This window comes from Ceratotherium simum, chromosome 15 (genome assembly GCF_057802395.1).
Source record: "Ceratotherium simum simum isolate JZ-2026a chromosome 15, ASM5780239v1, whole genome shotgun sequence".
Classification (NCBI taxonomy): domain Eukaryota; kingdom Metazoa; phylum Chordata; class Mammalia; order Perissodactyla; family Rhinocerotidae; genus Ceratotherium; species Ceratotherium simum.
In genome coordinates this window covers 39218512-39245426 of record NC_141914.1, presented here as the reverse complement: position 1 = coordinate 39245426, position 26915 = coordinate 39218512, and the positions used below count along the sequence as shown (strand labels likewise).

The 26915-nt window shown below is 43.6% G+C and overlaps 1 protein-coding gene across 1 annotated transcript in view; it reads right to left on the bottom strand.

Annotated features, from left to right (window-relative positions):
* KLHL6 (kelch like family member 6) overlaps positions 1–26915 on the bottom strand; it is a 54834-nt gene that overhangs the window by 24206 nt on the left and 3713 nt on the right. The window contains exon 2 of the mRNA XM_004424675.3: positions 11312–11477. Coding sequence (XP_004424732.1) covers positions 11312–11477 — 166 coding nt within the window. The remainder of the gene's footprint in view (positions 1–11311; positions 11478–26915) is intronic.

The following is a 26915-nucleotide window of genomic DNA, read 5'->3' as shown; positions in this document are numbered from 1 at the left end:
CAGCTCACATACACAAAAAGGGAAGATTGGCAGCAGATGTTAGCTCGGGGAGAATCTTCCTCAGCAAAAAAGAAAAAAACAAAAAAAGAATGTGTTCCTTGACTGCTGAGATGAAATGAGAAAGGCAGCAGTCCAGTACAGCAGCAGCAGAAAAGAAATTGGAGTGTGTTTTTTCTAGGCAAAGGGGGCCTATGGCAGTGGCTCCAAGTTCCCTATAGTTGGCACAGGAGAGCAAAAAGAAGTTTCTTGTGTGTCTCCGAGAGAGGCACAGAAGTTGCTGAGAGGATTGGCAGACCTGAAGAGGCCTTGCAAATGGGATAAAGAGAACACAAAATGACCCACAAAGACTGGTGGCCAGAACCAGGTGGGACTGGGGACTTTCAGTTGATGCCAGCGGAGAAGGGGTCGTTGACCAGAGAGAGACTGATGGGAGCACAGATGCTCCAGCAGGTGCCAGCATGGACCAGTGATGCATATGACCATGGTAAGCCTGGGCCAGATGCCTCTTTCTGTGATGTCCTGGCACTATGTAAATGCCCCCTGGAACTATAAAAGCAACTTATATCCTGAATTTTTTAAGCTTTTCTGAAGTGAGGTATCATCAAGTTGACTACAATTTCTGCCACTGGTTGAATGGGAAGCTCAGGATAGAGATTAAGTTCAATGTTAGAAAAATAATACGTTAAGTCACACTTTTTTTTTTGCACATCTGAGTGTGTAGCCTAAGATTTAGACCGTCTATACTAATTAGAACTTAAGAACAATATGAAACTCAAAAACAAGCAAAACCGATCCACGGTGACAGATGCTAGAGTGGTCATTACCCTTGGGGAGGTATTGCCTGGGGAGGGCACAAGGGAGCGTTCTGGGATGCCAAGGATGTTCTAGAGCTTGATCTGGGTGGTGGTTATGTGGTTGTATACATGTGTAAAAAATCATCAGGCTGTACACTTAGGATGTGTGCCTTTTACTGAATGCAAGTTATAGCTAAAAATAAAAAAGAGTAAACACTGAGATCAAACACAGAAAGGAAAAGATGAAAGACACTGTGTGGGCAGCAGCAGGCTCACTGCTGAGGTGGGGACACCCGGTGGCCTCAAGTGTCCGAGTTTCCCCAGGGGCAGTTGGGCATGAAGGGTAGCAGCTGTGCAGTCTTGCCTCATGACACACTCACAGAGCACCACTGGTTCCCAGATTCTTCCATCAGACAGCCCTCTCTGAGGATGCTGAAGCCTCCAGCTGCCTTCAAGATCATCGCTTGTTTCAGGCCCCACTCTGAGGGATGGACACAGTATGTGTGGCAGAGAACACACAAGCTATGCATAAGCAGACAGGAGCTAAATTCAGGCTCCTCTCTTATTAGCTGTGAAAACCTGAGCATTTACTTCACATCGCTGAGTTTTATTTCCCTCATCTATACATTGGGAGTAAAAACACCCACCTCATTTTAAATGAAAGAGTCCAGGCAAAACTGTTGCCACATAGTGAGTGCTCTGAAAAGCACAATTGTTACTGTCATGCAGACCCAGGAGATTAACTCTAATTTCTTAACACTGACAGTGGCCACACAATAACATTGGTTGACAAAAGGAGAAGGTGCATTAGACAGTCCACAGGTTGATTTTATCTAGACGATAATAAAGAAATAGCTGGGCTGGTTTCTTGCTCAGATTGACTGGCTATTCTGATGTTGAGTAGATATAATCTGTGGGTCCCTGTCAATGGCAACAGTTAATTTGTACCTTACAGGAATGAGACCTACTTTTTGCTAGGTGCCTGTCACTTAGTAGGTGCTTAAAAATGAAGCAGTTATTAGTATTAGCCTGTGGAATACTTCCTTCTCTACTAGCCCATGACATCTCCGAGAGCAAGGATTGGGCTTCTTAGTGTCCTCTTAAAGAGGTTAGGCAATTTTTATTGGGAAACTGAAGCAGTTTCTGAGGTAGTCCTCGTATTCGGCTAGAAATGAACAAGAGCCATACACGCATTCATTGATACAACAAATATTTATGTGCTATGATCCAGGCATGAAGTAAGCCAAGAAGCAAACGCAGGGCATCAAGTAGGCCACTGACCACATGGCTACCTCATCCACATAGATCTCACCATTATTCATCATGTCATTATCAAAAGAAATATGAAAATAAGGAATGGCGGGACTTTCACCAAAGTCTCCATAAATTGCCACCATGATGAAAGTTATGTCACTGCCCCAGAGGGTGTTGTGGAGGCACCAGATGGATCTTCCCACGCCCAGGCCAGGCTCCCACTCTGGCATCCCCCTTTCTTTCCTCGTGTTGGCCCCCAGCACTCAGCCTTATCTCCTTTTTTCTTCTAAGCTTCTTCTTCTAACCAGCTGCTCTTATCTTAGGGATCCTTCTGTGCCAAGACTAAATGCAGCATGAGTATGGTCTCCTTGACCTCATATCTTGCTGCCCTAGAGATAAGCTCACAAGCCCTTAGTCTTTCATGAGTTTTTAATAATAAAAGTGAAAGAAACAAATATGACAAAGTTCCCCCAACAAACATGGCAAAGTTCTCCAAGATTGAAAAAGTTCTTATAGTCATTGTCTCAGGTCTATAGTTTCTGACCACCTTGCTTATCTAGAACTCAGAAGCCTAAAGATCCAGGTAAGGCAAGAGAGGGCACTTTGCTTCTCTGGAGCCCCCTCTGGATGACATTCAAAAACCCTGCCTCACATGTAAACGGTCAGTTGGGCCTTTCTTCTTAGATGCTTCTCTTACTTTTACCTTTCCAAAAACTACTTGAAGAAAAATATGTTTCTCCCCGTTAATTGGCTAATAAGTTATGGCCAGTTTGCTGTAAAGTTCCTCTAGCAGGCAGATCGTTCAGTACCTGCCATACCCAAAGTGTCCTCCTAAAAGAAACGGTCCCACTCTATGCCACAGCTGATTGGACCAATGACAATTGACAATGGCAATGGTAATGACCCAAGGGCAATCAGTCTGCTAATGTGCCAGCAACTCACGAAGTTGCCTAGCGTGAGAAGCTCTTTTCAAACAACAATAGTAGTGACCAGCTTGGTCAATCGAACTATCTATTTCTGGACTGGGAAATTCTGGAAGAGAAGCAATCAGTGGATAATAGGAAGAGACTAAAAGACCTGAAAAGAGAAACAGAACACGAAAGAGCAGCTGAGTCATATCAGTGGTGTGAAAATTAAGAAACCTTTACTACGAGGTGCAGTGGGGAATCCCAAGATAATCTGATTCTGTTGATTTCAGTCCCACAAAGGTGGAATCGGCTTCTGTGGATGTTTTAAACTGACAAAATGCCAACTCTGGCACACTTTTCTCCATCTATAATTCTAAGTTAATTAAAATACAGCACGGTCCAATTCATTATACTAATCATGTGTCATATAAACATGATAAAACTTTAAATCATCATCTCTTATAATTCTAATCCAGGAAAAAACAAAGATTTAAGGATGGCTTAGGGAAACGTTCTCACAGCTCCACGTCAGCCCAATTTATCCAACGCACAAACTGTCCAAAGTAAAGTAAAAATTAACTCACCAATGATGGGAAGAAACTTCTATTCAGCATCTATTATACCACATACTCTATAAACATCATCTTATTTAATCCTCATAATAACTCTCCCTGAAAGGTAGGTATTGTTATCATCCTAATTTTACAAATGAGAAAGCTGAGGCTCGGAAGGTCCACAGCCAACAGCAAATAAGTCAATGAACTGAGATTTAAACCCAAGTTCTGCCTGACTCCAAAGCCCATGTTCTTTCTGCTCTACCACTCTGCCTACTAAGAGACTATTGCAGATGACTGGACGTGTTTTGTATCTAAATAGACTCCAACAACATTATGCAGTCATTGAAAAGAACAAGGCAGCTCTACATATACTGACCCGTAACAATCTCCAAAATTTATTGTGAAGCCAGAAAAAGCAAGATGCAAAATAGAGCGTATAGTGTGCCAATATTTGTGTTTAAAAACTGGAGGCAATGAGTGGGAGTGATATATGCACATTTATACTAGGATGTACGCGAATATGAAGGACAGCAAGGCACTGTTAAAAGTGAAGATGGTAAAATGCTTTACTGTCTCCCCTTCTGTATTTCTGAATTTGGAACAGGGGTATGTTTTATCCATTCAAAAGAATAAATAATTTTAAAAACCACACAGTGATTTCAACAACCTATAAACTTCTGTCCCTTATGGTGCCTTCAAGCATGAAAATATTCCCAGTTGTCTATGTCTAAGACTTCAAAGCAAGTAGTCCAGAAGCAACAGAAATCAGAAAGTTGGTTAAATAGATATCCAGAAGCCCACAGTATTCTTCTCTTATTTTCATAAGAATTAACACTCATAGGAAAGTCAGTAAAATAGCTTCAGAGAATAACTTAGTATTTTTTGCCTAGAAAGTGAACAAAATTTGGAAAATTTTGAGGTGAAGGATTATCAGAATAGGGAGTCGATAATAAACAGAGCTTCCTCTATCCCTATCCTGTTTCTGTCTTCCTCTCCCACCTCTCTCATTAAAACCGAACTCTTTGTTGAAGCTCACCACTTGAGAGAAAATGAAAAGAAGAAGAAGAAACATTATACCCAAATAATTTCCAGATACATTAAAGATTTAAGTATCAAAGCTGTAGATATAACAAGACTAAATGAAATTATAAGTGAATAAGTATATAATCGAGCAATGGGGAAGGTCTTTCTAAAAATGCACACCAAAGGCAAAAACCATCAAGGAAATGATCAACAGATCTGACTAAATACTGGTTTTGCACTTTTGTACATTAAAAAAAGCTATAGTTAAAAATTATGAGTCAAATGACCAATGGAAAATATTTTCAACACTATTGCAAAAGATTGCAGTCTTTACTATCTAAAAAGTTTTTATAGCTCTCTTGACAAATCACTCAAAACTGAAAGGAGAACAAGAAACAGAAACACAAACTCCATCCTCAGTGAAACCAGGAGACATCAGTAACCCCAAAAACCACAGAATATGAAGACTGGTAAATGACTGCTGAGAAGAGAGAGATCAGACCAAATGCCTACAGAAGAACAAGTTTGTCCCTCAGAGCCCAAAAAAGCAGGCATATTAAAGTCCCAGGGAACCAGGAAGACCAGGCAGGTGGGGGCTGATAACAGGGAGTCAGTTTAAGTAGAAGTTAAGCCTTCTGGTCCTCCTCCCCACCTCTTGCAATCAAACATCTCCCACTCCCACTGGAGAAGATTTATCCTCTGGAGAAACCAGACCAGAGAGGTTCTGGACTCAGGGACACCAGAAACTGAAGAAGACACACGACGACATCATACTTAAAATAAGGAGGTTAAGTAAAAGATTTGCACATAAACCACACCTACACACCCTGTCCAGAATTCATGCAGCTATCTTATAACTCCCAGGCAAGAGACTAAAGATCCTTATCTGGAGAAACTGAACAACCCTAGGAAAATTCCAACAGATACTGACATTTGAGGATTCCCAATAAAAAAGCCGACAGGCCACCTGATAACTCCAGTAAAACTCTCTAGTCTACTAGCCTCCCATCCTACTCCATGTACACTGAGCTTCAAATAAGCATATTAAGGCCTCAATCTTAAATATTACTGGACAGTCAAGGATCAAATAATCAAAAGAGTATTTGAGGAAACCCTCTGCAGTGGTTGAATGGTGGATCCCAAAAAGATATGTCCACATGATAATTGCTGGAACCTGTGAATATTACCTTCTATGGCAAAAGAGTGAATATTACTGTATGTAGCACAAGATATGATTAAGTTAAGGATCTTGAGAGGAGGAAATTATCTGAGTGGTCCCTAAATGCAATCATCTATATCTTTTTAAAACACAGACACACAGAGGAGAAGACATGCAGAAGAGGAGGAGGCAGTGTGACCACGACTACAGAGATTGGAGTGGTGAGGCCATAAGTAAAGGAACGCCAACAGCATTCAGAAACTGGAAGAGGCAAAGAACAGATTCTCCCCTAGAGTTTCCAAAGGAATTACGGCCCTGCTAATACCTTGATTTTAGACTTCAGGTTTCCAGAACTGTGAGAGAATAAACATCTGTTGTTTTAAGCCACCCAGTTTGTGGTAGTTTGTTATGGTGGCAGTCCTAGGAAACTGATACACCCTCTAAGACGGAAGTTGGAGATCTTCCATCTTAGCAAACAAGCAGAGTAAAGGAACTCAAAAGAAAGAGAGAGAGCAGAAGAAAACTTCAAATATATTATAATAGCCTCAAAGAAATAAGAGTAGGAATCTATTAAAATAAATGATAAGGACTCTTTGAAATGAAGAATATGGTGGCAGAAATTTAAAATTCACAGAAGAGTTTAAAGATAAAGTTGAGGAAATCTCCTGCAAGGTAGGACAAAAAGGCTAGAGATAGTCAATAGGAGTGAGAAGGAAGACAAAATAAAATTAAATCCAGGAGGTCCAACACCTAACTAGCAATAGTTCCAAAGGAGAGAATAGATAAAAGAGTTGGAAAGAAAGTGTCAGAGAGATAACACAAGAAAACTTCCAAGAATTTAAAGACATGGGTCTTCAAATTGAAAGAACCAACACAACAAATGAAAAAATACTTGCGGCTATTATGGATTGCAGAAATGGATCTATTGACGTGAAAAAATGATTACAATACAATACGAGTGAAATAGATTAAAAAACATGTGTCCAATAGGAGCCCATTCTTTTTTTTTTTCCCCCAAAGCCCCAGTAGATAGTTGTACGTCATAGCTGCACATCCTTCTAGTTGCTGTATGTGGGACACGGCCTCAGCATGGCCGGAGAAGCAGTGCGTCAGTGCGTGCCCGGGATCTGAACCCAGGCTGCCAGCAGCAGAGCGCGTGCACTTAACCGCTAAGCCACAGGGCCGGCCCAGGAACCCATTCTTATAAAATCTGTATGTAATAGGTAATGATATGGAGCAATGCTTTCAAAATTTCAAAAGAAAATTATTTTTAACCTTGAATTTTATACCCAGCCAAAATATCTATAAAATGTGAAAGTGAAACAAAAACATCTTTAGACATTTAAGTCTCCAAAAATTTATCTTATTTACTCTTTCATGATAAGCTATTAAAAGTTGTGATCCATTAAAATGTAGGAGTATACAAGAAAGAAGAAGACAGGGGATCCAGGAAGAGAAAATCCAATGTAGAAAAGAATTAAAAGGAACTCCTAGGATGACAGCAAAGGTAAGTCTCTGGATAACAGCTGTGCACCAGGCCTAGAGAGCAATCAGTTAAGAGTAGAGCAGGACAGAGGGAAAAGAAGTGATCCAAAATCGATGCATCAAGAGATAGCAATATACACAAATCATTTATAAATACAGCAGTGGGGCCAGCCCAGTGGCACAGTGGTTAAGTTCATGCCCTCCGCTTTGGCAGCATGGTGTTTGCAGGTTCAGATCCCAGGCAGGACCTACACACTGCTCATCAAGCCGTGCTGTGGAGGCATCCCACATATAAAATAGTGGAAGATTGGCACAGACATTAGCTCAGGGACAATCTCTCTCAAGCAAAAAGAGGAGGATTGGCAACAGATGTTAGCTCAGGGCCAATCTTCCCCACACAAAAAAAGAAATATGGAAGTAAATAAATGAAGAAACATTTTTAAAAAGTGGAAGTAATTGCTCCAAAAAAGTGGAAACAGGAGATCGCTGCTTTTTGTTTTAAGACTTTTAGCTGTGGTTTACTTTTTAAGCTTGTATTAGTGTCCTAGGGCTGCTGTAATATATTACCACAAACTTGTCAACTTAACCAACCAGAAATTTATTCTCTCACAGTTCTGAGATCAGAAGTATGAAATCAAATTGTCGGCAGGGTTGGTTCTCTCTGGAGGCTCTGAGGAAGATTCCTTTCCATGTCTCTCTCCTGGCTTCTGGTGGCTGCCAGCAACCCTTGGTGTTCCTTGGTTTGGGGCTGCATCACTCCAATCTCTTCCTATGTCTTCATATGATCTTATTCCCTTTGTGTCTCTGTGTCAAATCTCCCTCTCCTTTCTCGTATAAGGACACTAGTCATTGTATTTAGGGCTTACTCTAAATCCAGTATGATCTCATCTTGAGATCCTTAACTTAGTTACATCAGCAAAGACTCTATATTTCCAAATAAGGTCACACTCACAGGTACCAGGGGTTAGGATTTGGACATATCTTTCTAGAAGACACAATAAATCCACTACAAAGCTATTTATATGAAATACATTGAACATCCTTTCTTATTTCTTTATGCGTACATTTAGAAAGTTTTTAGGGCTGGCCCCATGGCTTAGCGGTTAAGTGCTTGCGCTCCGCTGCTGGTGGCCCGGGTTCAGATCCCGGGCGCCCACCGGCGCACCGTTTCTCCAGCCATGCTGAGGCCGCGTCCCACATACAGCAACTAGAAGGATGTGCAGCTATGCCATACAACTATCTACTGGGGTTCTGGGGGAAAAAATAAATAAATAAATAAATAAAATTATTAAGAAATAAATAAATAAATAAAAAGTTTTAATATCTATTTTCAAAGTGATTTCCAGAAAGAGGTTTCCATTTACACTTTCACCAGCAATGAACAAAAGTGCTTATTTTCACTCACTTTTCCAAACATTGACTATTATATTCTATATACATACTCTTGGCCAAAATGACAGACAAAATGTTATTTTATTGTTGACTTAATTTGCCTTTTGGATTACTAGTGAGGTTTGGCATTTAAAAAATGTGTTGATCATTTGATATTCTTTTTTTGTAAATTACCTATTCATGTCCTTAGTTCATTTCATTTCTATTAGGACATTCATCACATCCATACAAAATAAAAGTAAAAGGATGTCTACGACAGCATGTTTTGAATAGTTAAGTAGACGAAAACAATCTAAACTTTCAGCAAAGGGGATTGACTCACTAAATTATTGTACATTGAGTTCCATTTGGCTATTATAAATGCCATTACAGGCACTTTTTCTGTCATCTATTGACATAAAAAGATGACTACAATACAGTACAGGTAAAATAAAGAGACTCAAAACAGTGTGTCCAATAGGATCCCATTCTTCTAAAATATGTAACTAGTAGGCGATAATATTACAAACGTGTATGTAGCATTTATGATGTACCAGGCGCTGTTCTAAACACTTTACAAATATTACAACAAGTCTATGAAACAGGCCCTCTTATCATCCCCATTTTACTGAAAAGGAAACTGTAGCACAAAGAATGATAAAACTCGCCCAAAGTCACACGGCAGGTAAGTGGTAAAGCTGGCCTTTAAATCCAACGCCCTGCTAGCTGCCTCTGTACAAGTTAATGCACAGAAAAGAACCTGGAATTATATATACCGAGGAAGCTGCCATATTCTTTCTGAATAGGAGGGGAATGTAGATAATTTTTATGTTCTTTTTGCTTGTATGGGTTTCTAATTTGTGTATAATGAGTTTGTAATGTTGCAATTTAAAAATATTAAAAACTGCATTTTGAAAAACAAAATCTATCTTCTTAGCCTATCAAAGGCTTTCAGCTTTCAGCTAGTGGGAAAAACAGGAGACCTGGTTACTAGTCTCAACTTTGTCACTCATAGCACATATTAAGTGCTCAATAAAACTTGTGTTCATTGAGCATCTACTTTGGTGTCAGACACTATACTTAAAACAATAAGTGTTATTACTATTATGTCAGTGTTACCTGTCCATCTTCAGACAAGTCAGCAACCCTCTCTGGGCCCCAGGAAAGGAGATTAGCATGAAGGTAACAAAGGCAGCTGTGGCTTGATTGAATAATGGTGAATGGGATGATTCTGCTCAAGGTTATTGGCCTTTTGGGGTGTTGGAGGTGGGGCAGAGGGGGGATATTTGCCTTTTAAGAGAAGGTTCAGAAAAGGCATAAAAGCTGAACTAGATAGAGGCCCTTCCATGAGATAGTAAGGATTTCCCTGAAGTTAGATTGTGGGGGAGTGGTGGGAGGGGATGAAACGGGGCTGCTGAGCATGAGGTTGCAGAGCCCCTCCCTCCACATAATGAGGAGCGTTTCCCTGCCGGTCAGTAAGGCGGAGGGTGTAAGCAGGTAAGGACAGAGAAAGGGGGAGGGCTGGGTGTGCGGGTGGTAACTGACTTGGACACATCACGAGGTAAGGCATGACCAGCCCTGCCGGAGGTAGCTTGCTTTGGCTTTAAATGCCCTGAGGAAACTGAGACAATAAAATTGGCTAACACTGCAGACACTCATTACTCAGAATTCATCAGCGCTGTTTCAAGGTTTATTTTCCTCCCTCTTTCCACTTTCCCTTCCTTGCTGGACTTCATAATCCTTCCCAGACTCCAGTCTCCCGTGGTCTTGACCCTGGACCCCTCATTCCCCACCTTCCCAGGCTTTGTTTTCTGTTTCTCTCAACAGCTGACCTACTGATGATCCAAGAGGATGCCACCTCCTGAAGTCGCAAACCACGGACAAGATCTGATGCTTGTCCCCGGTCCCTGAGAATGACCTGGCCTGTCCCTGGACTCTGTTTATCATAAATCTCAATACTCTCAGTGAGACTATCTCTGTTGTAATCCAATGGAACCAAGTTCAAGGTGTAATCTTAGACCTAGGCAAAGATGGTAACTTGAGATGGGACCCCTGTGATAATCATGGGTGCAGTTGACAGAATCTATGGGGCTAATTATTCTATGAAGCTCAATATAATTATTATAATCAGATTGAAACAGAGTTAAATGGAAGCAGTAAGACTTAACTCTGAGGGTTCTCTATCTCATCTTCTGTACTACCCCTCACGAGAAGTGCTCTTCTTCACACTCACCACAAAGGGATGACCAGTCAAGGTCCTGCGTCCCCTGGAATCTAGATGCTGCTCCCAGAGAGACTGTGGCAAGCATGTGGCCCCTGGACTCAGACAGCCCACGGTTCAAATCACAGCCTTGTCACTTATCCTCTATGTGCCTTAATTTCCCCACTCGTAAAGTGGAGGGAAGTAGCTATCTCCCCTCATTGTGCTAAGGATTAGAAGTTACATATATGAGTGGTGGCTGCAGCCCCTGGCTCCAATTAGGCTTCCGTAAATTATAGTCATTGTTTCTGGACTCAGGAACCAAGTGTAGGTTCTAGGCCCCAAGCTCCCCTGGCTTCATTTCATTAAGGAGTCAATGCCCCATCTCATCACCTCTTGGGAAATTTCCAAAGAAGCATCTTCTGACTTGCAAGTAAGCACAGGCTCAGCTAAGTGCGTGTGTCCCAGGTGCAGGCCTGGAAGCCGGTCCAGGCAGGTGTCTGGGAATCCCTGCTTTCCCCTGCTCCAGAGGAGAGCGCTGAGCCTGTTTGTTCACACACCTGGAAGAGGTTAGCAGCTTCCAGGACCCGCTGGACATTCTGCTTGGTGATCAGCGCCTTGCTGGTGTATGTGTAGTCCAAAAGAGTGTGCATGGTCTCAGCATCGACCCCTTTGATAATGATCCTCTTCTCGTACTTTTCCTTTAAATCATTGCAGAACATGGCCCTGGAAGAGAGATGTGTGAATGTGAGTTCTACTGTGACCCTTGGTTCCAGGCCTGAACAGACCCCCTTCAGACCTGTCTGCCCCAACAGAACAGTGAGGTTCCCAAGGTCTGTTCCTGCAGCAGCCAACACACCTCAGACTTAAGATCAATACTTACTGGACTGAAATGTGCTGCTCTGCTGTGCCCAACTGTGGTCCCCAACGCAGTCCCAGATCTGAAGGGACGGTGGGAGCCCTATTGGCACAGCTGGTGGGATCTAGAACTACTTTATTGGCCCAAAGAACTACTTTATTAACTCAAAGTGCTGGGGATTCTTCTGGAGGGACTGTGGGACCCCCCAAAACCTCATCTGTACTTTCTTTCTCAACTGCCAACACTTAAAAACAGGGTTTCTGACTCAGCTCTCACTTCAGCTTTCCTCTGTCCTGGAGCCTGGCCCCACACCCAGGCCTGGCCAGCTGGGGCCCAGACGCCTCCAGTAACACCAGCCTCTCACCCCAGAGGCTGGACCCTTGTCTATGGGTTCCCAGTTGCAGTTGGGAGCCTTGAATCCCCTTATCTCAAGACAGAACTCCCCAAGACCATTACTCTGTCTCGCCTCTGGACTGTGTATTCCCTGATCCCTCCTCAGGAGTAGACTTCAGGACATTTAGCCGTTATCCCGGAAGCAGGGGAATGGGATGGAAAGGATGATGGTTTCAACCTCAGATGAACCAGGATTTGAACGTCAGCTCCACCAACTCAGAACTTGGACATGTTATTTAATCTCCATGAGCTTCAGTTTTTTCATCAGTAATGGGGATTTTAGTAGCTATTTTTAAAGTTTACTGTAAGGATTAGCTCAATAACTAATAAATAAGTAGAGACATAGAGATTTTCTCCACTCCCTGCCAGGCTCCTACGTGAATTTATCATGCTTCTTGGACTTTGGTGTTTGAAGGTTGATCCCTCTCAGAGAAAGTATGAGCAATTTTATTTATTTTTAACAATGCATTTAAGCCTTACTATGTTTCTGAAAAGATTTCTGGAATTCTGAAAACTTAAAATGTGTCTAAAATCTAACAAGATTGCATAAATTATAAGTAGGGGGGAAAGAAGATAAAAAACATGAGTGGGGACATGAAGATAATGAGGCTAGAAGTGCCCATCACAATGGCCATCACTGCACTGTCATTACAGATGGACCTCACAATTGGCCAATGCAAATGAGCAACCATCTGGTCAGTTACATTATTCACAATCCTTGTGATTATATACATACATACATATATATATATATATATATTTTTTTTTTTTTTTTTTAACAAAAGCAAATGCTCCGAAGAATCACTGTTGTTCTAAGCACTAAAAGCTAGATAGAATTTCTCTTAAGGTTGGACAGCAGCCTCACAACGTTCTTACAGTAAACAGTGAGTTCATGAGGCTGAGTCAGAGTCACTGCACTGTTGTCCACCACCCATCCAGAGAGAGGTAGGGCCAAACTGCACACAAACTGGTCTGGAGACATTAGCATGGTGCCCAGCACCCAGTAGGAGCTTAATAAGTGTTCATGAGAGAGAGAAAGGAAGTGCCCTAAAGACAGAGTCCTCTCCTGGGGCTCCTTTTGCCTGCTTTGGCTCCCAAAGTCCCAGCATTTCTCTGCTCTCCTCTGAGACTTTTTCACTGATTTTTCTGCCACTTAAATACATTCTCCTGGGCCACAGTCATCATGCTGAACACAGATAAGGTGAAACTAGGAGAAATCTACATATTTCTCTTAGACTAAACTCCCAGGCCTCCTGCTGCTGTCCCAGGAGTTCCGTGGAAACACTTCAGCAAAGTTGGGACCCCATGAATGGTACGTAACCTATGCAAGATGGGCCACGCCTAGGTTTCAACTTTAATAACAGTAATCTCTTACATTTATGTTTACAGCACTTTGTAGATCAAATGGTATTGTCTTCTTTGATTATCACACCATTTTGTAGATGATAGACTGAGGTAGAAGTTAAGTGAATTGCCCAAGTCCACACAGTTTGTCAGCAATAGAATGGGGACCAGAATCTAGGACTTTGGGCTCTTAGTCTGGAGCTCAACGGTGCACTAAACCCAAGAAAATCAACAGAAGTTCAAGGCCATCTTTGGGGGATCAACAGGGTTATCAGCATTGAGTGCACCAGACCAGGTTTTGCTCTCTGAGAACATAACTGGGTTAGTTGCTAACCATTTACCCCTTAGCCTATACATGAGATAAATAACCTTTTTGTGTAATAAAAAATACTTTCTAGACAGATACTGACCAATTCTCATGAGAGTCTTGTAAAACAGAGGTAGCTATCAAGATCCTCATTTTACAGTAGACACAGTCTCACAGCAGGGAGCCAATTGTCCAATTGAAGCCAACTGTCCTTCAGCACTGAGTAGGTGCCCACCTCAAAATTGAGCCTGGGCAAGTGAGCTCGTCTCCCACAACAGCCATGAAAACATCCCCAGGCCCAAGAATCTTCTGAAACGAAGTCAGGACATGGCCCAAACACTGCCTGGGCCACACTCCCCTCCAAGCTCTGCTGGCCTCACTCCTCACTTCCTTCAGGTCTCTGCTCACATGTCACCTCCTCAGACTGGTCCCCCTGATGCTGTCCCCAATCTAAATAGTCACTCCCTAACATCTTCACCTCCTTTATTTTTCTTCATAACGCTGTCACAACCTGAAATTATATTACACATCTATTTGTTAACTAGTTTAACAATTGTCTCCCACTAGAATATGAGCTAAGTGAGGGCACTGATTGTGCTGTGTTCACCACTGTGTCCCTAGGGCTAGAACAGTGCCTGGAACCTAGTAGAGACTCAGTAGATGTTAGGGGAGAAAATGAATGAATGAATAAATGGACGAATGAACTTGTCCTTCCTAGCCCCTGTGTGTTTGCATTTGACAGGAATCTGCACCTCCAAGAATTATCAAACTCCCTCTGGAGGATGAGGCTGAGGAGGCCTGCCTCATGCACCCTCCGCCTCCAGCTCTCTTCCATCATTCCCCCAAGTCCAGGGCCTGGAGCTTGAAGAAGACACACCCACGCCAGAACATTCCACTTACACCTCTGATGAATTCTTCATGTTCCTGCAGTTCCTAAATGTCACCAATGCAGACTTTTTTACCCAGCCCAGCACCACTACGGCTCACCCCCTCCGCGGGCCTCCACACCTGCCCCTGAACTCCCTGCCTCTTGTACCTCTAACACCAATCACAGTCCTATAATCAATACTCACCTCCACTACCCCTACTATCTCATTCCTGGACTGGGTCCATCCATGCTGCCCTCTGCTCTGTTCTTCCTTTAATCCCTCCACCATCTCATTTATGCCAGGAACTAACCCCTATGCATCAGTGAGATATTCTGGGTTGGAATGGCTCTAACTTTGGTTAACTGAATTAAATTCTACTTAAGAATATAAATGTTAGTATGTATACAATTGGTTAAAAAATTTTGTTTTAAATAGTAATCATGTGTTGCTCAATGAACACTATTGTTAAGAAAGGATTATTTGGATATAAACCCAATGTGGATGATCAAAGGGGTTTGCACTGCAAAGAAAGCAGGGAGTCAGCAGAGGCAAGGGTGACCTAGCACAAGCTAATATCACTCTCTATGGTCCCCAGCACCCCTAAGCCAAAAACATCAAAACCTGCTATCATTTCCTAACCAAAGGACGTGCAAAAACATTTGGCTCAATTGCATTTCTGACCTCAAGCTGTTCTCTGAGCCCTGCCATGTAGACCTGTCCCAACACTGGAGTCCTGCTCATATCCCTATCCTGTAGACACTCCAGCCTCAGGGTTGGTGGGTCTCAAAGCATGTCCCCTGGACCACCTGCATCAGAATTCTTGGGGTGCTTGTTAAGAATGCAGAATCTTGAAGCCCAACCCACCCTAGACCTACTGAAGCAAAATCTCTGGCAGTAGAGCTGGGAATACGAATTTTATTAGGCTCCCCTGGCCCCCGCTCGTAATTTTTTTGCAAACCAAAGTTTAAGAACCAATGCCCTAGAGAAAGGTCACCTCACTTTCCAATACAGGCCCCCTTGGCTCACTCTGAGAAGGAGATTGGACAAAATTCCAGGTCAAGGAAACAACTGGCCGTGGTGCAGGCACAGACATGCCCTTGAAATTCCTCCCTCCCTGTAGAGTCTCCTTTTCATCTTCTGAGATCCAGCCCTCCTAGAATTGCATGATGCCTAAGGCTGCCTCCCAAATTGTGGGGGGGGTACCGGGGGGAGGGGTAGGAGGGCTCAGATTGAAGCAGGCCTTGTCCTGGCTTCCAAAGTCTTTCTCTAGCTTAGCTGTGTAGACTGGGCCCCAGCAGCTTATATTCAAGTAATATCGTCCATTAGAGCTAGGGGTTCTGAAACAGGATGTGGTGCCAAAGCCCTATTAATAATAAACAGTGTGCAATTCTCTGTTCTTACCTGCTGTGCACGTGTCAGTCTCACACACCTGGAGGGCTACCTTCAGCAAAGGATTTGGGGGTTTATGGACATCTCTTTTTCCACTTCAGAGACATGACTAACAGCACTCTGCCATCTCTCTTCAGGGTCTGGAGTCAGCTCCGTGAACCCCCAGCTGCTGGCTGAGTCTTCACTCCAAACTGACAGAGGAGCTGGAACCCCAGAGCTCCCCCACCCAACTCTAAACATCATCAGGCCCCAAAAGATTGCCTTCTGCCAAGCTCCTTGCCCAAGTTCACCACTCCTCAAGGACACTGCATATGTACCCTTTGGGGACCAGCACTTCGTCCATGTTCCTATAGAACCAGAGTCCCTCCTAGCCCCACTGGACCACTGCTGATGCCTCAGCATGCCATGTAACTCAGCCCATCCAAAATTTAAGACAGAAAGAGGGGCTTATTAAGACAGAAAGAAGAGCTTATTCTGTCCTGCAAGACTAGGCAGGATAGAGCATCAGTCACAGCAAATGCTTGTGGCCAGGATTCAGCAATGATTCAGCCATGAAGATATAATGGGCAGTTCTTGTTTTGCCTGTGCAGCATCGTTCCTAATCTTTTTAGTAGGAGTACCCAGATTTTGTTTTGGGGAACTATCCATCCTCCAACATCTGTCTGGGAGTTTTGGATGGAGCTAGCCTCATCTCCTAGACTAGGGGTGAGTGTGGTCCAAGTCACATACTGTGTCTCCCAAGCCACAGTGATTGGTTCATGGATGGGCACAGGACAAAACCAGTTCAATCAAAGCCAACTCCAGAACTTTCTCTAGAATTACTGAGAAAGAGAAGCTCCCTTCCCATTGGTATTGCAGAGCTGGAGGAAATAAAAGTTTGGAGCTGCTGTAAATCTTCTTGCTTCCATGTGTGAAGACCCTCCCTGAGAGACAAACTAACACAGGAAAAGTAGAGACAAGAGACGGAGAGAGAAACTGAGTCTAGATGACATTATTTGAGCACAAGAATACAAATAGGCCTGAAACCAATACCCCTGGACTTTTAAATTACGTGAGCAAATAAAGTCTTTTTTTTAATATACTTGAACCAGTGTGAACTGAGTATCTGCCATTTGCAGTGCAGAATCCCGACTGAAACAATTGGACAAGAGAAGTCCTGAATAACAGGCCCAAATGCTAAAGAAAACTGTATAAAAAGTGCTCAGAAAAAGGAATGCTAAAGTACTCTCAACATTGCCATACAAGGCCCTTCACAGTCTGGTCTGTGCACCCCCTTCCCCATCCCATGATGCAGCTACTCCCAATGACTGGCAGTTTCCAGCATGTGCCTCTGTTTACATCAATACCCTTGGACTCCAGACAGGCCTCTCTATGTCCACTCTGTAGGGCCTATTTTTAATATGTCTTCTCTTCTATTAGATTCATAAGGATCTGAAAGGCAAGGGTGGGATTTTTTTTTGTCTCTCAATTCTTATTTACTGGCCCACAGGAGGCACAATATTTGTTGGATGGATGGATGGATGGATGGATGGATGGATGGATGGATGCATGGGAAGGAAGCTACATATGCAGTGCAATCCTGTACTTGGTCCTGTATGCCAAGTGGATTTGCCTACTATCTACCCCACTCTCTCCAAACCCACATTTCTCCTCTAATTGCAATGAGAATAAATAACAATGAGCTCCAAGAATGAGTGACCTGGAGCGAAGCATGTGTACGGAGCACTGTACTATCTAGTGATTCTCCAAATCAGAACCCCAGGCCCTGATGTTTGCCCTAAGCCCTCCTGCCCAAGATTTTATGTTATAAAACATGGTGGTTGTTCTTCACCTTAATTTGCTTTTGCACATCTTCCACCTCCTTGCCAGAGATGAAACCTGGCTTCCCCTAACAAAAGACCGCTTCCCTCACAACCCTCTTTGATGAAGTCTGCTCTGATGCTCACTTCCCATTGGGCTGGGAGCAGGGTCAGCATGTGAGTTTGCTGTCCGCTGCCACATCCTGACCAGGCTGTTGCCCTGGAAGATACTCATAATCCTCTTTTTCCAAAAATTTTCCATCCCAATACCCCAGGACCCCAGGCTGGCTTCCTTATGACCTCCACATCATTATAAAGAAGTCAAGAATGAGCCTCTGCTTACAGATTTTTCTGAGCATTCCCTGGTTCTGACCACTTAGAAATGTGTGACCTGGTACTGGTCCCAATCCTCAGCCCAGGGTATTCAAATGCTGAGGTTTCCCCAGTCATGAAAGTTATCCCTGTTGTGACAGGGCAAAGATGAGCATATATAGGTTCCAGTCTTCTCCCTCTGCCAGCTGCCACAGAGGAATCTGGACTACCAGGCCTGTTCCTTGGGCTTTTGTGATGCAGAATCCAGAGGGAAATGAGAGGGAGACAGGAGATCCTCCAGCCAGGGCTGCAGAGGAGTTTTAAAATGAGAGGTGAAGGAGGAGCTACCACAGGTTGTGCTACATTCAGGGCTGCCCAGACAGGGGCCAGAGCTGGGTGGAAATCCAGCCCCTGCTACACTCACCAAGCCTTGCGCCCTAATGTAGACTGTGACAGTCCTCAGAGAAAGGGGCATCTATTTCTAATTGGTCTTCCCAGGCAGAACTTTTTAAAATTCATACGAAGTTGCTGTAAAAGCCAGCAGTGGTCCCCATCAGAGATGTGGATAAGAGAGGGGAACAGATTTTAGTAATGGCTGTGGTGTATCTCCTTCGAGGTACTGAAAAAATGCAAGTTCAGAACTTGATTTTTGTATGTTGATTTTGTATCCTGCAACTTAACCTTATTCATTTATTATTTCTAAAATTTTTTGGTGGATTCTTTAGGATATTCTATATGTAAAATCATGTCATCTGCAAATAGTGACAGTTTCACTTCTTCCTTTCCAATTTGGATCCCTTTTATTTCTTTTTCTTGCCTGATTGCTCTGGCTAGGACCAGAATCTGAGTTCCTTTGAAATTACTTGTTTTACTTCTGGGCTTTGCTCTAAAATGGGATTGCATTTATGGTGAAAGATTTATAAAGTTACACTACCTTCTCTTTCTCTTTCCAGTCTTGGAGCTCAGAGTGGCCCTTAGCAAAGGGGAGGAGTCCATGTAGTTTGTTCCAGTCCCCCAGCCTTGCTTTCTTCCTCCTTTTCTCACTGGAGACAACCCCTCCTTGGGGCTCTCTGCCCTCTGGCTGCCCTGAGGACCTCAGAGAGGACTCAGAATTTCACTTGAGGCTGCCTCCCCATCCCAGCTGCCTCGGCCTTAATTCCAACCCTCATCTCCTTTCCCTGTCATTTCTGCTGCCCCCTGAGGGTCCCCCTAGACCGATGGGGCCTCCACACCACAGCCCAAAGGGTTATCTTAACAGACATCTCCAATCACTTTCCTGCTTAAAATCTTTTTTGTGGCTTCCCACCGCCTATAAGACACATTTCAAACTCTTCATCCTAGCCCAACAAAAGCTTTCATCCTCTGCCCCTGCCCATCTCTCAGCCTTATCAGCCCAGGCACATCCTTTACTCCAACCCTACTCTTCTACCTGTGGTTTCCACACCTACGCTGCATGAGACCTTCCTAGATGTGTTTCCTTTTGCCTGGAATGCTACCCCCATGCTCCTCCTCACTTGGTCACTTCTGGGCAATGCCTACTCACCCTTCAAAACTCTGCTCAGATATCACCTCTTCCAGGAAGCCTTCTCTGACTACATTTTCTCCATTGTGATTTTTTTTTTTTTTAAAGATTTTATTTATTTTATTTTTTCCCCCCAAAGCCCCAGTGGATAGTTGTGTGTCGTAGCTGCACATCCTTCTAGTTGCTGTATGTGGGACTCGGCCTCAGGATGAACGGAGAAGTGGTGCCTCGATGCGCACCCGGGATCCGAACCCGGGCTGCCAGCATCGCAGCGCGCGCACTTAACCACCAAGCCACAGGGCCGGCCCTCTCCATTGTGATTTAATGCCCCTTCACTAAGCTCCCACAGCCTCCTGTGCAGAGCTCCATCATAGCACTTATCACTCTGTACTACAACATTGATTTACCTGTTTCTCTCCTCCAACCGATTGTGATTTTGAGGTCAAGTGGGAATCATAACTCTTCATCTTTGTGTACCCAGTGCCTGACACAGAGTAGGCATCTGATAAACTTGTGTCAATTGAATGAATACGTGAATGGATAGATGGATAGAATTGCACTAAACCCACTCAACACTACGAAACTGAAAGCTTAATATTTTGCAAACCCCACTCCAGATATTTGCACCTTAAGAGAGATTATATGATCTAGTGTTCCTTAGTTAAAGGCCTGCAGATCACTGGTGGTACAATGAAGAAGGGTGGGGAGAGTGCAGGGTTTCACAGCAATTACTAAGAATTCTCTCCCCATCCATCTCCAGGTTCATCTGCAAATGAGACAAATGTCTCCTGCCAACCCAGCCTGCTATCCTGAGCTTTAAGGCTACTGCCAGTCACCTGAGAACTTTCCTAAGTTTCCTAATCTCCATTCTCTTTGTCCTGTTTTTTTGTGTGCTCTGTCCACTAACCCCACCTTCCAGGAATTATTCACTGGGCATCTGTCCCTCCCCTAGTTCCCCCAACACCAAAATGTCCTTGATATACAGCCCCCTACAAGCCTGAGCGTACTCTACATGACACATGATCTCTCGAATGCCAGTCAGCTCTTACTTGACCCTGGACCTGAATCATTATATGCAAACCTCTTGGTGGTTAATTTTTATAGATCCCTGAGCGTCTCCTCATAAAGGGCTATGACACAACTTTGGGTCTGACTGTATTTTAAAGTCATGGCATAATCAGCACTCCTGTATTTATTGTGGCTGTAAAGCTTTCCACAAAAGTTAAATGTAACAAAAGAATGCCTTCCCTACATCTCGCAGAGCACACGTAGGTTGACTAAACAATATTCTTTCATGGCAAGGCAGACTTATCTTTATACAGAAATGGCCTCTCCAAAGGAACTTAAGATAGCTTATACTAAAGCAGCAGAGGTATTATAAAATACAAAACAGTAACCACAAAAAATGAGAAGATAAGAACTAAGTAATTAAAGTAGGAGGAGAATATATCACTAAATCCTAGGCTAAGGAAAGCTAATGTGCTGAGCTTCCTGACGGCCAAAGCAAACACAGAAGTGCAATGAGTTGGCTAACAAGAGAAAGTAAACCAGAATTTGTTATCTCTCTTTAATGGACATTTATTTTTCCTTTTGTCCAGTGCCTCTCACTTCTGGAAAATGCTCTTCTCCCCGCCCAGGTCCCACTCAAATCACATGGTCCAAATGGAAGCTTTCACCTTTTTACCAATCTCTCTCTTTACCCCTCTCTCTCTTTCTTTTCCTTTCTCTCTCTGTCTTTCACACACACACACGCGTCCCTTTGGCCAACAGTGGACTCCTAAGCTGAGCTGGGCTGGTCATTGTGCCCCACCTCCCTGACACAGTGATTGGTCTAGGATTGGGTAATTGAATGGAGCTGAGCCAATCAGAGTCTTTCCCAGGGGCTTTTCAGACTGAAGCTAGCCTCAGTTTCTCTCTGGAACCAAAGCTTGGAGAAGTGAGTCTCAGAGCTGCCAACAGGCAAACTCCCTACCACGAGGCAGAAGTGCATCCAAGAAATCCCCCCTGAGAGAGAAGCCGAGCAAGCTGCAGAGAAAGCACTCTGACTGCACTCAAGGCCCTGGTTCCTCTTCCTCCTGGACTCTGCTACATCCCAGCCCTTCCTATGATTTGGTTGTGTGGCCAAATACCTTCCTCTTTTGCCTAAGCTGAGTTGACTTGAGTTCCTATCCCTTGCAACCAAAAGAATGCTGACTAATATAGGAGCATTGAGCAATGTGATGGATGGTGAGCTCCAAGGCAAATTTACCAAAAACACAGATATTCTGCGTCTGGCCAACTCTTCTCATGGACTGTTTGGTGTTTAACATATTAGAGTCTAGTTCTGAAAGGCATCTTCATGCAGGGACAATTACATATCTGTGTACTTGATGAGGAGGTAAAGCTCAGAACTTGAGAGGTGGATAGTGAAAGTATTTCTCCATTGTGCTTTAGTTGAGAGCTGCTTGGAACGTTATTCAGACTGGAGAAAAATAATTTGTCTGTTCTTGACTGGAAGAAGACCTACATGCCGTAGACACCAGGGATGGAGATGACAGAAACGACATTTTATTGAAAATTCAAAGGACTCAATTGCACTTCTGGCAGCAACCCCAGCCCAGCACCTTCCAATCCTGAAAACAGTCTGCAGGAGTCACTACGTAGGCATAGCACATCTGTGTCCAGATGGTCACATGAGTGGCCTGTTGAATCCACAGCATTCGGAAGCATTTTGGATTTTTTAACTGCTCCTTCCAATTTTTCCTATGGTGACCACACTTTATCATCCTTCCCTTTTCTAAAGTTGCGCAATAGCCTCCCAACTCTGTGAGGACTTCCTGCTCTGACCAGGATGCTACTTAATCAGTGATGGAAACTGCAGGAGGAATGTCAAGTTTTTATTCACATCAGACATTTACAGGATGTCTGCTGCATGCCAGCCATTGCAGTGGTGCCAAGGACCCTCTCGTAGCTCACACTTCCAGCCTGTTTCTAGTCCACACACGATGGGTGATGCCTTCATGCCACACACTTCCGCAGGGGCACCCAGGGCTACTCACAGTTTGGAGGGAGAAGAGGAGTAAAAGTGCAAATAATTCTCCTCTTGTCTGCTAGGATCTCAGGGTCCTTAGCTCTGATGCCTGTGTGACAAGAGTCATGGAATTCCCTAATACTTGTATAATTTTCATGATACCTTAACCCCTATTCTGCACCCAGTGCAGGCCTGGAACATAGTAGCTGCATATAATGGACCCTTGTCATTTTTTGGTTGCCCAGTATCTGAAACCCTCCCTAAGTGTGGCAAATTCTCCCTCTGAATGAGACGTAGTGGGCAACACAAGCCACTTCTCTACCCAGAAGCTTCAAAGGCGCAATGTTCACTTTCCCAGCTTCTGTCACAGCTAACGCACTAACATGTGTAACTCAGCCTTGACCAATCAGATAAACCAACCTCAAGCTCTGAACTGGGAGCTGGTGACGCAAAGAAGCAGGGACAGAGGAGAATCTGTTCTAGTAGAGGCAACAGAAGCAGCCGCAGCCTCCAGTTTCCAGAGACAACAATGTCAGCAGTGCCGGTGGCCACTAGCTGTGCTAGCCTTGGCTCTGCGATCCTGCAGCAGCTGGGGAGTCCTCTCCACTTGGGTTCTGGGTGGCTTTGGGCTGTGGTCCTGGCTGCTGCCTGGCCTCCCTTGCTCCTGTCTGTTTTCTGAGTTTGGCACTCCAGCCTTCCGGGGGATTCTGTGAGTTACCTACATAAATCCTCTTCTTCTCAAAAAAGCCAGTTGATTTCTATTCCTTGAAACTAGGAAATCTGACTTATTACCATGGATAAAATTTTTAGACAAATACATTCACAAGTGAATCCATTTTGTTATTTGTATTTTACAAAAATAGGCAGACACAAATCATTAGCCTCACTGTGTTGTAGATAATTGAGCCTCGGAGAGGCCGAGCAATTTCTCCAAGATTTACATAGCCAATAGCCAGGGTCTGGACTCAAATCCCAGTGCCAGGACTTCAAGATCAGTGTTCTTTCCACTATTCATTGGAAGTGCCACCGTGTACAGCAGAACAGAACCCTGCATGGTCTCTTTTGCACTGACCGACACTGTATCAGACAATGCTCCACTGCTATTCATAGAGTTTTCTTGGCCAATTTTTTCAGAAGTGGGTGGCCAGTTCCTTCTTCCTAGTCTATCTTACTGTGGAAGCTCCACTGAGATCTGTTCCCCATAGGTGACCCTGCTGGTATGTGAAATACCAGTGGCATAGCTTTCTGCATCACAGCAACACGCAGCTGCCACAGTGTGACAACCAACAGACGGGTGGTGTGGTTCCCTGACCAGGAAACGAACCCGGGCCACAGTGGAGACAGTGCCAAATCTTAACCACTAGACCACCAGGGCTGGCTTTTTTCCACCATACCAAGCAGTTATTGGTTCCAGCCGCAATGATATCCTATAAGTTCTTGAGGCTTCATACTTTCAGAGTATACTGTCTCCTCACCTCACACCCGGACCGACCTCCTTATTTCTTATTTAATCCTTTGACCCAGACTGGTGCCCTAAGGCATGCTGGGTCTTTTCTGCTATGGGGGTCTGTCAGATCAGCCCCCAGACAGACACAAATTGGATTGAATGTTCCCACGGCAACCTGCCTGTGTGTGTGTACATGCACACAGAGGCAATAATTTTCACTGATTCTCCTCATTTTCAGCTTGTGTAGCCCACACTAGTGCGTGATGGGGAAGAGGAGTTAATGGTCATGCACAGGATGTGTCCTAACAGCCACATTTCTGCCCAGTTGAGGGGTCTGTTTTCAGTTTGGGTCCCAATGGGAAAACCATTCTTCCAATCAAAGTGAGTTCTCTCAAGGGTGAAATGGAGACAATGCTCTCCTCTTATTGTTATCTAATTGTTCATATTGTTGTGAGGATTAAATGAAATGAAAAAGAATCCAGCAAAGTTCCTGGCATGCTGTAAATACTCAAAAAATGTTGGCCTTTCCATATTCCAAACTGCAAAAAATACTTAATACAAAGATGTTTATTACCACATCATTTATAAAAACAAAATACTGGAAGCAACCTATATCCACAATGAGAGAATGATTTTCATATTCTCCATCTATTTAAAATGGTAGCTAAACAAATAAATAGTAGTTATGAAAACTACAGAGCATAGTGGGGGAAAGATTATAATGAAAAAAGGGTGCAAAGCAAAATTGTATGTTTACAAGTATGTAAAAATATGCATATGAAAAAAGATAGAAGAATAACAACAAAATGAAAGCTAACTTTATCAGAAAGCCCGATAATCCCTTACCCAAAAATCTTGCAGCTAGATGTGCTTTGACATTCAGAATTGTTTGGATATTACCATATCTTGAATATTACACAGCACCTCCAGCACTCCTTAATCCAACGCGTTAGTACTTCAGCAGTGACTATACGAATAGTTGCCCTAAGTGGAATAAATAAAGAATCCAAGTAGCCTCCCCTCAGTTCAGGACAGATATCTCCACCACACAAGAGCAGTTCAAGTCGTAGATTTGTCCATCACATAAGTTATGAACAATTTTTCATTTATCAGCACTTTGGGGATTTTGGAATTGCAGATAAGGGATTATAGACCTATAGTACTTGAATATTAACCACCATATTGGTTCTGCCAAATGAACAATATTAAAAGTATAAAATACAGGACCTAATGCCAGAAGTACAATCATCAGTTCGCTTGAGTTCACCGGGGTACCCACCGTGGCAGCAGCAATTCTCAATGCATTTGCCGTTAGCCAGATTTTTAATCCAGACTCACGTGGCCTTAATTCATTCTCATTTTCCTTTGCACTTTTTCTTTTTTTTTTTTTTGTGAGGAAGATCAGCCCTGAGCTAACACCTATGCCAATCCCCCTCTTTTTGCTGAGGAAGACTGGCCCTGGGCTAACATCTGTGCCTATCTTCCTCCACTTTATACGGGACGCCGCCACAGCATGGCCTGACAAGCGGTGCATCGGTGCACACCAGGGATCCGGACCCGGGCCGCCAGCAGTGGAACGCGCGCACTTAACCGCTACGCCACGGGGCCGGCCCCTCCTTTGCATTTTTCCTATCACCTGCACTTGCTGGCTCCTTTCTAGACACCTTACACCATTATGGAGAAAAAGCAAAGGATTACAACATCTAAACATGGCTTAAGAGTAGCCTTTCACTCCACTTTCTGCCACCCAGTAATTGATTAATATATAGTAATGATGAATAGATTGTGCCCACAATACCATTCCCATTCCTGGCCTGTGCTTGAGTTTTGTAGCTAGTGGTCAAAGTCCCCTCATCATAGCCTCAGGGAACAGACCCAGAGACTAAGACACTAAGGTTCAAGGCAGGCACCAAGGTTCAGGCAAGGTTGGGCATAAGCAGCAACAAAGAAGCTTGCTGTTGACTCAGCCTCAGCCTGGAAGCTTTTACATTTATGTAGGAAGGCCAGTCAGCAGGTAGGACTGCGAGAAGCCTGATGACCCCTCTCTACATTGCCACTGCTCCCCTCCCTCTGCCAACCCTGGGAATCGCAACATGGTTGCCGTCACGAGTCAACGTCAGTTATGGAGTGGGCCACATTCTCCAGTGTTGCCCCCTCCCCCCCAAATGGTGAGAACCACTGGTTTAGATGGAGATCCTTCAGGAGGTGGGGCTCAGTATGGAGGATACACCATCCCCTCCAATGACTGATTTGGGGACCTGTTGAAAGGCATAACACAAATGGCAGCTTTACTAGTAATCTTATAAAATTTTTAAAAACATTACTATGAATGTTCAATTTACGCTTCCCTTGATTTTTCTGTCTTGAGAATATTTGGACACCTTGACCTTTGGCTGTATGACATTTAATGCATGTTATGAGCTACTTTTTAAGCTTTATTCTCCCTTGTCCTTTTCTCTGTCTCAACTGTACGTATTTTCCCAACTTCCTCATTCCACTTAAGACTTTTAAATAGGCCCCCAAAGGGAACTACATTGTCTGAGTTACTAATATAGTCCCTGTTTACAGCCACCATGGTTACATATGCAGCTAGACAATAGCTGGGCAGCAGGTCAGAGAACATGTACAGGATGATGGAAGGGAGGAAAGGTCTGGGGGAAAATGGAAGTGGTAGATTCTCTGATGCACTGGACCACATGAAAAATCATCGTGAGAGGCTACGAGCAAAAGATACTCCAAAAACAAAGCAGATGGAAAAAGTGAATTATTAACCTCAGGAAAGACAAAAAGGTTTATAAGAAAGGAAATGTAATCATATCACACCATTTGGCTCAACGGGAAACAATGTTTTCGTGGACACAATGTAAACTCTTAACACAAATCCATCAAACAAATGTGGTAATATTATATTAA